The following is a 12697-nucleotide window of genomic DNA, read 5'->3' on the forward strand; positions in this document are numbered from 1 at the left end:
CATCTTTTAGGTCATGAATGAAATTCATGTTGGCTTATAAAAAGCAAGAGTTTGAAGGTCAGTTTGTCATTGTCAGAGTAAGACTTACCACAAGAAACAAAGAAGTAGCACTTTTAACCATTCCACCCTATCATTTTCAGAGAAATTGAATTTTAGGCAGAATACCCAGGGCAAACCCTATGAAAGGTCAAATGACTTCAAGCAGGAAAATAATCTAAAAGTATTATGTTTGAAAAATACAAAGTCAAAGTTTTTGGAATTTGAGGATTAATTTTGTAACTCAACTTCCTGATATTAAATCATTCATAAACTACATGAGAACCATTTATATGTTTATTTATATTTTGAAAAAATCCATGTCTTAAACAGTTTTTTCTTAACAAAGTTAACAAACTTTGCTAGGAAAGATACATTGAAGGATATGTTGGCAAATTCCATGGTGCACTTTTCTTTTTTTGGAATTTATGTTGTAATCTGTAAATTACTATGGGGGGAGTTTAGGCAAGTGATAGATGAACATCAAAAATATTACATACAATTGAAAAGTAACCACCATCTAAATATTTCATAAACAGGGAAAATGTTGGAAGGCCAAATGGAAAGAAGCCAAAACCGGTGCAATCCCAGTGCAAGACAGGAAATAGGAGGTGAACCTGAAGGAGAGGAGGAACAGACAGAAGATGAAAAGAAGCAGCAGGAGGAGGAGGAAGACCCGTACACTTTTGCTGAGATTGATGACAGTGAATATGACATGATACTGGCCAATATGAGTACAAAGAAAAAAACTGGAGGCCGATCTTTTATTATAAACAGACCGCCTGCACCCACACCTCGACCCACAAATATCCCTCCAAAAGAGGAAACCACACCATATATAGCTCAAGGTAATGTCTTTTGTTGTTTGTTTGTTTGTGTGTGGTTGGAGGTGGAATTGTCCTCTGTTTTAGTGGGATCTAAACCCCCAAAATAAAAAATACCTTTTCATGTCATAGGTGAGTTGTATTGGCCTATCGTAAAATTTAGAAACATAGTAAATAAAGAAAATAAGAATTAATGAGTAGGGGTCTAGTTTCTAATTCTTTATTAAGGAGGATAATTTTGACAAACCATTCAAAGAACATGAAACCATATTATGTGTTAAGAAATTCTCTTGACATTTTCATAATTCTATGAGAGGGAAGCTCAATTCTTAAGAATAATGTGCAATATAAGAAAAGAAGGTAAGTCCTTTATTTTTTTGCCCCTAACTTTATTTTTTTGCTCCTAATTTCATTTAAGATAACTTTAAAATCTAAACAGTTTGAATACTAGAATCTCATAGATGTAACCACAATTCCTCTGATAATTGCACTTCACCCTAATGATTAAATTCACTTCATCTGTCACAGAATTTCTACATCATTTCCACATTTTAGAGGGAAAAATAAGAATACACATTATGCATGAGTATAGTGATTACATACCATGGGTGTAATAATGGGTATAATAATACTGTGTAAAAATGTAAGTACGCATTATACATGGCAAACTATGGTACATAAAGTCAATGTGGCCCTTTACTGAGATTTTTGAAGAAAATGTTTGGGATCAAACAAAATATTTGATTGGTAACCAAAGCTGAGAGGCAATAGATCATACATTTAAATAATCCAAACCAGTGACTGAAACAAAACATTTAGGTATATATACAACAAACCTACCCAAAGGAACACAAGTACTTATCTGTGCTTAATAGGCTCGAAAGAAACTATTCTGTTGCTTAAGCAGTGTATATCATGTGATTTATGCAAGACAGTTGATCAAGTATATTTGAAGTTATTTACCAGTGTATAATACACTTATTTAATAGAAATCTGTTTTTGATAATGTTCAAGAAACTGTTAAAAATAGGAAATGATGATAAATTTTAAATGTTTCTGTTAAAATTAAATATGCTGGAACAATTATCTAGATTATTAAGGCAAGGGAGAAGCTGTAATTAGAAATTCTCAGACTGTCATAGTGACGTCAAGAATATTACAGGCTCTTTGACAAGGTTGGTACATTCCAATCAATATTTTTAAAAAGAAAAGACAGATGTACCTCAATACAACAATTTAGTTATATTTTAGAGATCATTAAAGAGGTACATCATCTTCTCTATCTCAGTTCTTAAGGAGTTCTGAGGACCACAAGTAGAGTCCCCTGTTGTGTGGTTCCCCTCTCTACACATCGTTGTCTATCTTCTTGTCCTTCAAGTAGATGCCATGGTCTTATTTTCCATGGGCTCTTCCTTGTTCTCTCTTTGCTCTTTTTTGTCCTGTTCTCTTTCTTTGGTTGTGGTAGGGGCAATGTAACTAAATATTTTAGCTATCATTTTCTTTTCATTTTCTTTTCATTTTTAAACTTCTGGGATTTTTATTTTTCTTTGGTTTCATGCTGTCTCTATTATCTTTGTTATTTGTGCTGTCTGGAATACTTGATACTCCCATCGACTATCTGGCTGTCTTAGCTATAATTTTATGTTTAAGAATAAAACACCAAAATCTTGAATGGAAATTCTACTTGTTAACTTGTGGACTATGTTGCTGGGTAATGGGGAGGTGACCAGGATTTTCACTGAATTACCCCAAAACTGTTGGTTTATTTAGATCTAGTCTCCTTTGCTTTTTAGTCTTTGTAGAGTAAAATCCAACTAACTTTAATCTACATTTCTATACCTGGTTGCCAGCACTCTGAGATCAGAGTGTGGGAAGAAGACTTGGAAATTCACCATTTATGTTGCACAAGTTCACTTGCTTTCCTGTGTTCCGTTCAGTGTGCAGCACCTGCCACACACTGGGCCTCGTGTCTCAGGGCCCCTGGCATTTTGCTTGTATGTATTAGTTATATAAAATTTTATTGAATAACAAATAATAAAGTCTTTCTGCATTTTATGTAAATTCCCTACATGACAATGATACAATTTGTCATACACACACACACACATAAGAACTTTAAAGCATCTTAGAAATCTTATTTCTAAGAAATTTTAAAGGCTATTTATCTCACCTACTTATAAGCCTGAAAACCATTCAAAATTTGTAAGAATTCCTTCTAATTCAAAAATACAATCTAATTTGTTCTCACATTTGTGTTATATGCAGAGAGGAACCAGTATTATAATATATGGTTATTATTATTATTATTTTGCATTTAAATATATAAAAACTGGTAGGTTATCTGCTCCACATCCCAAATCAGTAGCAAAAATTGAACTGTAAGTGAGGTCTTCAAAATCCCTTTACATTATTTCTTCCTTTTCTCTTTCACTGGAATGTATCTGCTTGCCTCTTCCTTTATGCTATTGATTGTTATTTATTCTGTCTCAACACTAGAAAAACTGCTTCATTGGCTAATTCTTTCTTGATGTTCTTTGCATTTCAGAGCGTAAAATTCATTACCTTTCCTTTTTTTTCTAGCTTACACAATATATTAAATAAAATTGCCACAATTTTCCAGAAAGCCATTCATTCAATTAGAACATTAAATTGCCCCAATTCTTGCCAGAACACAGAAGTGACAGCAGAAATATTGGCACATCCAAGGTGTGTTGATGTAGCAAAAAGAGAAGGATGTGGAGTTGGGGATGGAAAAGGAATGTGGGATGTAAAATCCCAACTTACTATTTCAGAAACTCAAGAAAGTTGTGGCAAAGAGACTAAGCAAACAAACCAGAGAGAGACAGGAAAATCATGTTGGCTTTTGTGACATCATTGAAAACATGTATATTGGTGTCTACCCCAGCACAGAGTTGTTGAAACCATTGTAATTTCCTGGGTGTTATGAGTGTCTTTTTTTCTAATGAGGCAACTCTGTATGGGCTCCTGGATGTGAGCTGGTAACTAGAAAGACCAAGTCATGACTGGAAGCTTAGAATTTTCAGGCCTACCCCCCCATTCTCTTGAGAAGGGAGAAGGGCCGAAAATGGAGTTCATGATCTATTGTGTCTATGTGAAGAAGCCTCTATAAAATCCCAATGTAGGGGATTCTGAGAGCTTCTGGGTTGGTAAACATATCCACACTTGGATGGTGACACACCGCAACTCCATGGGGACAGAAACTCATCCACTTGGAACCCTCCCAGACCTCACTCTATGAATCTCTTCATCTAGCTGTTCATCTGTATCCTTTATCATATTCTGTAATAAACATTTAAATGCAAATAAGTGTTTCCCTGAATTGTGTGAAGAGGAGAACCTATAGAGAATAGGACAAAGTTCTAGGATATTCTCATATAGCTGAGAATTCCAACTGCTTTCACAGAGTATAAAATCAGAGAGAAACTCTGTTTCCACCATCACCACCATACCCTGCCTATAAAAATGTAACATTAATGCAAAATTAAACTCATGGATTATTTTTTTAAGATTTTACTTATTTATTTTTGGAGAGGGGAAAGGAGGAAGAAAGGGAGAGAAACATCAATGTGTGGTTGCCTCTCATTCACCCCCTACTGGGTACTCAACCCAACCCAGGCATGTGCCCTGACTAGAAATCCAACTAGCAGCCCTTTGGTTCATACCATCCACTGATCCACACCAGCCAGGGCTAAACTCATGGATTATTTTATTCAAGAGATATGCATCTGATTTTTTAATTCCCTTCCTATTACACTATATCTAATTTTGTGTTAACAACCACAGAAACATTAACTCATTTTACTTTAATGAAAAGTTTTTAAAGTTTGCCTGTCTTCAGATATTGTATTCTTCCCACTTTTTCTCCCTATAATTTTGAAAAGGATCGAGTTCATTAAGCTTCAAGCATATAGGGAAATTAACATGGATTTACAGTGTTTCTTAGTGTCAGCATTCTTGATTTAAGACAAATCAAGGAAACAAAATGAGCACTTTACATAGTATAGATAGATAGATTGGTGGTAAAACTATATTCATAATTCATAAGAAGAGATGACTGCCTATTGGGGAAAAATTTTAACATCAAATGACAATTTCCCATTTTTCCTTCACATAATTCATAGAACCTAGATTCTTCCACAGAGTCCATGCTTCTGATTTGGAGTAGAATATAATTTCCTTTTCAATGTTCAATTGCTACTGAGTTGCCCTTGGCATTTTACAGTGCAACAAAGCTATATATGACCTTTTGGAGAGCTACTCAGCCACCAGGACCCCAAAATGTCAAGTACAACTCAGTTGCTCTCAGAAATTTTCCACTTGCGATTTGCTTGTCCTTGAAATGGATCACATACAATACAGTTGAAATGCAAGCAGAAAAAAAAAAGACCTTGTAGAATCTCTTAGGAAAATTAATCCATATCAGATTGGAATGTCCTCATTAGTGAAGAAATACAGTCAAGTGGATTAAAGTAGGCTTTAGACCAAGTGCCTTGGGTCCTATTCTTTGGCTAGGTGACCTTGTTCAAACCACTTAACTTCAGGACTTAGTGCGTATATTACAGGTGCACTCAGGGCAGAGAAACATATTTATCATTCTATTTGGAAGCCCAGTGTCCCTGTCTTCCCCTCTAATTCTCTCTCTGCCTCTCTCTTTTCCCTGGTAGAGTGCTGGTGCGACTCTGCAAAAGAGCAGTTGTTCAGATATTCGCTCACACTGTTCGTTAGAGGCTATCCAGCCTGCTTGTATAACCTGAGTGTTTCGATGTGCTTTTCCTGTCATTGAAACATCATGGAGACATTGAATACAACCTAAGAAGAACTTTGCAGACCATCTGTAAGAGAGTTGGCATAATAATGATGAACTTTTCTAGCTTGATCTTCCAGAAATTAAATTTCTTTATATTAGTAAATGGGGAAGAAGGCAGTAATGAACTGTGGTATCAATTGACATGAAAGGATTTGTATTTCGTGAGACAATATAAGCAAATATTATCAAGTGCTTAGATTTTCACTCAACATCAGAGTGAATTCTGATATTTTTCTCCTTAACAAATGAAGTTTATAGAGTCTCTGTTAAAGATATCTTTAGTAAGAGGCTTAATAGTCTGTGTAGTAGTTCTTAACTGGTGGTGATTTGCCTCCCAGGACACACTTGGCAATATTTAAAGACATTTTCAGTTCTACCAACTGGGATAGTACTATTGACCTTTATTTGGTGGAGGCCAGAGGGCCACTAGCCATCCTATAGTGCACAGGACAGGACCCACTGCAAAACCTTATCAAGTCCGAAATGCCAGTAGTGCCCAGGTTGAGAAACCATGACAGGGTTGTTTCCATTGTTGACACAGCGTAAACATTTGAACACTTGAGAGAATGGTCATTTGAAGATGAAATCAGAGATATATCAAACAGCCATCTGCACAAATTTTCTTTTTTTCTCACTTTAGATGTCCTGAATTTACAATAGTTTTCACCAGCACTTTTAATGTGTTTACCTTTTTTATTCTAAATATTTATTCAATAGAGAAAAACGAGGTTCTCCGTGGTTCTGGCCCGCTGGGAGCAGCTCCAGCAGCATGATAGCAGGAAATTCACAAAGATTGTGAAGCCGCTTCCGGAACTGAATTTGAATTCTGATTTAGCCCCTTAAAAGTTGTGCAACTCTGTGCAAGTTACAGAGCTTTGTTTTATTCTATTAATACTTTTTATAAAAGAATAATAATACCTACTTCAAAGAATTTTCATCAACAACTACAACCACCTGGGTATAGCAGGCGGCACAGTGCAGGATTTGGAATGGCAGTCACCGTGATGGAAGGTGTGTTGTATGTAGCGCAGAGGAGAAGGGACCTGCTGTGTCTCCCCAGGCAGTAGGCCTTTGCTTCTTCCTTTGGGTTTCATAGGAAAATGCATCATTTTGCATGACTTTTCCAAATTATTAGCTATCAATATTAAACACAACATAGAACAAGTGGGCAGAGCCCTGCCCTCTGGAATTTTCCATGTATATGTAAGTTATTTCCAATCTACTTGCATAAAGTTTCAATCTTTTATCATTTGTCTTATTAACAGAACTAGTTAGTATTTAACATTTGTTAAAAGTAAGCGTGACCAGATCCAGACCCTACCAGTTACTTTTCAGAATAACAACACTTCCCGAGAGAGAGAGAGAGAGAGAGAGAGAGAGAGAGAGAGAGAGAGAGAGAGAATGACTTTTGGTGATCGCTAAGTATAACCAAAAAGTGAACTCATCTCAGTTTGCAGAGTGTTGCAGGGACTGTCTACGATGTAAACCACTTCTCTTTGTGACAATAGGGAAAATTACTAAGGATGTTGCTAGAGTAATATATAGACACATCAATTCCTTATCAACTACAAATGTATGGTCAAAAAGGAAAGTCAGGCAGCAGGTCTGAATGAAATCATAAGGGAGGAGACAAACCCTCACACCAGTGCTGTGCAAGCAGTACGTGAGACCTGCCTAATAACAAGAGGACGGACATGCTTGCCTAGTGGTGGAGTGGAGATTTTGCCAATCAACTCATTACAGTGGCCTCAGGCTCTAATTACACAGAATTCCACAAACCAACTGCTCACTCTCGTGTTCTCTCTCTCTCTCTCAGTGTTTCAACTTTCTGAGTAAGAAAGATTCCTAAAACAGAAAAATGCTCATTTGCAACATAAGAGATAAATATGCAAATAAAAACAGTTTGTATTCTACTCTTATAAAAATTAAGTTCCTTAGAAGTAGAAAATATAATTGATACTGAGATTTCCTGGTTTAGGGAGAGGATTTTTATGGGAACACTCTTATCAGACAAAGATTTTATTACAAATTGAAAAAGAAAATTAATGTTTTCTCCTTAGGAAACCAAAGCATTCATTGGTACTGCTGTTGAGTTGAAATTTCTGTGCTACTTTCCTTCATGTAGATATGTGCTTTCCAACTTTCCATCTCTACCAATCTCAACAGTAAGCTGTAATCACATGAGTGACTTCACATATGCTAGCTGATATTTGCATGTTCTTCCTAGAGAAAAAAAGCTGCAATTCCTGACTCTATGTCTGCTGGAGAACAAACTATTTTCAGTTCGAAGAACTTCATATTATATGGCTGATGCTATTACTTGTGGCCACATCACCCTAGTATACCTATTCAAATGTGGTAACCTATGCTTGATAAATTTGTTCAAATTAATAACCTGTAACTATTGCTACTAAATGAAATGGTGGTTTTAAGCTAACTGGAGTACTCAATTTATCATAGTCAATTTAAAAAGAGGTGACATCTCTCTTGTGAGTTTCAGTTTCATTAGTCAGTGTGACTACATAGAGGGTTAGAACATTCCCTTCTCTGTCTTTCCTGGCTAGACAAAGGGGTTGTTTATATTGCCTTCCTTGACCTCATTCTCCTTTCTGTAATTAGCTTTTGCCAGGTGTACATTGACAGAGACGCAGAGAGAATAACGCTACAGCAGATGCATTATGACCCTTGTCCATACCAATTGTTTTCATCTCTATCCTCCCTCATCAGTAGACACTAATGACACATTTGACCTTTGCTTAAATGAATACCTCAAAAAGAAGGACACTATAGAAACTGTGCCTCAGTCTTACTTACTTTTGCATCCACAGGACCTACCTAGCACAGCAGTTGGCTACAGAGTTAGCAACCTAATGAAAGTTTGTTGAGTAAATAATAAATAATAAATGCACTGCTGCAACCTATACAGTATTATTCTCTGGGAACCCAGAGTACAATACAGACCTTTCTGTTTTATTTTCTATCAAGTCTCTAGTTTCAACAGTGATCATCAGTAATAAGCATTTGACTCCAAACATTTCACTTTACACTTCTAATGGGAACATCAAGGGTTTGTCATTTATAATTTATATCTTTACAGACACATGTAGCCATTGCACAGACTTTCCATTACCTTAGCTACTTGTGAAATAATTGCAAATAAGCTTCATCAGATACTCTAAGAAGGGCAGCTCTGGAAGAGTACCTTTGCTAAAATAGACTGAGAATGAGGTTGACGTGAAGAATGTTTTTGCAGAAGCAACCTGGAAAGACAAATAGTGCAAGTGAATTCGTTACGTTTCACCTTCTCTCCCTCCTCTGCTCTTCTGATAATTTCACTTTGCTTAACGTTTTGAATATTTAATGCTATGCTAATTTTATCCCATTCAATGTCATTTCTATTCTAGAGAAAAATTTACAGAAGGTATTCTGCCAATATTTAAAATAAATGGGGGTGGTATTTGGAACATTTGCATTGTTTAAGATTATTTTGAACCTCAAAAATTGCTTTATTTTCTCTGTAGACTTTCTTTTAATGTTTAAAAGAAGTGACAAATACTAGTAATGCATTCATTTTCTCAAATCTCAGTTTTAGGTAAGAAGAGAAAAATAAGATTTTACTGGGGCTAAGAGTCAACAAGTTGACTATGTCATAATTGCTTTGATAGCATTATTTGAACATCGATGCATTCAAAAGAGGACAAAAACAGTATCTTCCATGCATTCAAACACAGAGACAGGATCTTCTCCATTTATTATATAAAAAAATTAACATTGATCTGTGATTTAATTTTCTAGTTTTTCTATTAAAGCCCCCAGCAAAATAATGTCTCCCTCAAAACATAGCATTCTATTTAAATTTATACTCACTTAAGAACTTATTCAGCCACCATTTGGCCAGGAATGACTTGGGAAAAAGAGAATTGATTGCGTCTTAGAATGTTAGAGGTGACTGAGATGTTAGAGGTCATCTCATCTAAGCCCCGACTTTGTCAGCAAGATAATAAAGGCTTGGGAGGAGAAAACCATTTTCCATGCCACACGTGTTAAGACAAAACTCACACCCTTCCACCATTCTCAGTACATTAACATTCTAGTATGTAGATTTTTTCAATTTCTGTATGTTTAAAAGAGACTGTCATCTTGCTCACCACAAATCTTGTACAAAAATATGTATTTTCATATGTAAATCTGAGTGACCCATATCCAAATGTTCAGTTCTCACCACATTATGGATTTTCTGTTTATCTCTTATAAAGGTTGGGTAGGTGAACATGGTATATATAAAGTGTATAAAGCTTTTTAGAACAAAGGTTTTGCTGGTAGAAGCAATTTACAATGTCTCAGCTAATATTTACTGTAAAAAGAAAGATGAATAAATTCTGGAGTTTTACATCTGTCTACTCTTTTCCTCAGGCTAATAGAGCGGGAGTTTTGGGCATGCATGTGTGGGTCAGTGATCATTTTGATGAGCCAGCTCTTTCTTCAGGAAGCAAGTTAATGTCAGTCTTCTCCAAGATTACCTCCTAGTTTTCACAGCAGTGAGAAATTAGTGTGTGTGGCAATATGCTAATTGCTAATTTGGGTTTTGTAAGGAAATGCGACTTGTCTATAGGGGAAAGAAAGGAGCAGTTGTAATAGGTGCAGCTGGAAGTGAGTGAGGAAATTTCAAGGGAGGTTTTACAGGTAGAGCGGACTTTTGTTTTGTGGGGCGTGGCTTCATGCACTTTCTGTTTTTAAAAAGTCCTTTTACCAGCACTTTCATAATCATCCTACTCAGAACACCCTACTTCCTCCACCCCCCCAATTCTCCACCTCATCACAGGCTGTTTCACCTATAAACCCTGGGGAAACCTCAACAATAAACAAGTATATTACATGTAACTTCTTAATATATAAACTGAAGGAATGTTGATTTACTGTACATTTACTGTACATGAACATTTACTGTATTTTTTAATGAAGGCTAGGCATTTGTTGTCAACAAAACATGTTTCAATAAAATATACTTTATGTAAAACTTAAAGTGATTTTTAACAGATTAATATTAAAAAGCTGGAAAAATTAATTCCATTTCCAAGTTCTCTGTAATTTCAAAATTCACCAGAATTCAAAAAAAACCTTACCAATTATTGTACTTTTTATTTGAAGGGAACATTTTCATAGTTTATCTTTGGATTCAGATTATTTCCCAGATTAATGATGACATTACAGCTTTTTTTGTCTAAACAGTGTTAGTTATTATCTTAATAATACTGGGGAAAAGTATAGTGTCTGTGTGTTATTAAAATTTCAAAAATGTCATTTTTTCAAGACTTCTAGAACTAGCCAATGAAAAATATCAAGAACCACCTGACCTAAAATATATTCACAGGTCATGTATCTATTAGTATATTTTAATTTAGAAAAAAAAAATGTAGGACAAAACCTTCATAATGTGCCAGTAGGTTATATTTAGCATGTTTTCCAAATACTAACTTGAAAAGGAACATTGATTTTCAACCAGAAATATGATTTCATGCATAACATTTTTTAAACGCATCACACTTTGAAAATATTTTTGTTTCTCCTGTTTCATAGAGGGCAGTAGAGTAGCGTACTCTTTCTCTTGACAACAGCTGGCAAATTATATATGATTATTAAATAATTATTGGTTTGATATGACTTAGGGAGCTTTTTGTAAATTTGAAAAAGTGTCATCTGTAGTAATCCTGATATAACCTTGGTATTAATTAAATTGGCTTAAGGGGTATTAAAACCAAAGACAGGGACCCAGGATGACTGCTGGGGTGCTGGTTATGACTTAGTCCTTTTACAGTGCAGTTACGCCCAACTTCTTCATTTATAAACATGTGAGGTTGAACTTTGTTGCCAAGGCCTCTTCCGGTTCCCAAACCCTATAAATCAAACTACCTATAAAAATAAATGGAATTCAGCAATGTTCAGTTTCTAAAGTCAAATTGTAAAGAGTAGAGACTTTTTTATTAACAAGTGCCGGAGGCGATACGGAACTTTGTGGGTGCTCAGTAAATATTAAACAATCATTTTTATCTTTTATCTGCAAAATGGGATGAGTAATACTGACGTGTCTCGCAGAATTTGATCTGAGAAATAATAAATGAGAACAAAGCACTTTTTAGATAATGAAGTAATTCAAATAAGCTGCTGTAATAGTTCTGAGGTCCAGCTAGATGATGCAGGAATTAAGTGTCTTTTTTATTATTACATCTGTGAGATACCGCAGTTTTTTCATCTGTTTTAGAAGAAACAGTCATTAGCCTTGCTTATCACCATGAAGTCAGCATGAGCAATTTCTGTGCAAATGAAATTTTTCATATGATTTTAATGTTTATCACTAATAAAAAAATGCAGCTTTTATCTTTACCTGATATCAAAATGGAATTATATCTTGATTTTAATACTTTAATGAGTCATTCTATCAGCGTTAAACTGCTCAGCCCACAGAAAATGCCTTTTGAAATGACTGATAAGCTGCACAAGTGAGAAAATTGTAAATTTAATAATGCTCCTACTCAAAAAACTACAATTCAAAATTGTTACTAAGAAAAATGATGTGTTGCATACTTGTTTCCAGGAGACTTCCAGTGTGTTCTTATTTATAATTGTGTTCAAGAAATAATGTGTGCTATATTTTTTACAGTGTTTCAACAGAAAGCCGCCAGAAGACAATCTGATGGTGACAAGTTCCATGGCCCCAGGAAACAAGGTACCAACATAAACGTCAGTTTATTTAATTCTCTCCAAGGAAGAGTTAAAGAAGGGTTATGAACACTGAATAAAATCTCTTGGGATAGAAGTAAATAAGTGTACTTGATTAACTTTACTCTTTGTCTCACCCAAATATAATTTTGCCATAATAAGATTAATGCCAAAAATATTTTAATTAACAAAGGCAAGAATTGGCCTTATGAGAATATTTGTGGTTATGTTGATGATGTTGTCAGGACTCTAAGAAGGTCAAGTAAGAAACATACTCGACCATGCATCAAAG

General features: G+C 35.2%; 1 protein-coding gene across 4 annotated transcripts in view; it reads left to right on the forward strand.

Moving 5' to 3' along the window:
* BANK1 (B cell scaffold protein with ankyrin repeats 1) overlaps window positions 1–12697 on the forward strand; it is a 305662-nt gene that overhangs the window by 261067 nt on the left and 31898 nt on the right. For all 4 annotated transcript variants that reach the window (XM_045820456.1, XM_045820453.1, XM_045820455.1 and 1 more), the window contains 2 exons: window positions 576–884; window positions 12347–12412. In XM_045820456.1, the coding sequence (XP_045676412.1) occupies window positions 576–884; window positions 12347–12412 (375 nt within the window). The remainder of the gene's footprint in view (window positions 1–575; window positions 885–12346; window positions 12413–12697) is intronic.

This window comes from Phyllostomus hastatus, unplaced genomic scaffold, assembly GCF_019186645.2.
Source record: "Phyllostomus hastatus isolate PE091 unplaced genomic scaffold, TTU_PhHast_1.1 phas_scaffold_39, whole genome shotgun sequence".
NCBI lineage: Eukaryota > Metazoa > Chordata > Mammalia > Chiroptera > Phyllostomidae > Phyllostomus > Phyllostomus hastatus.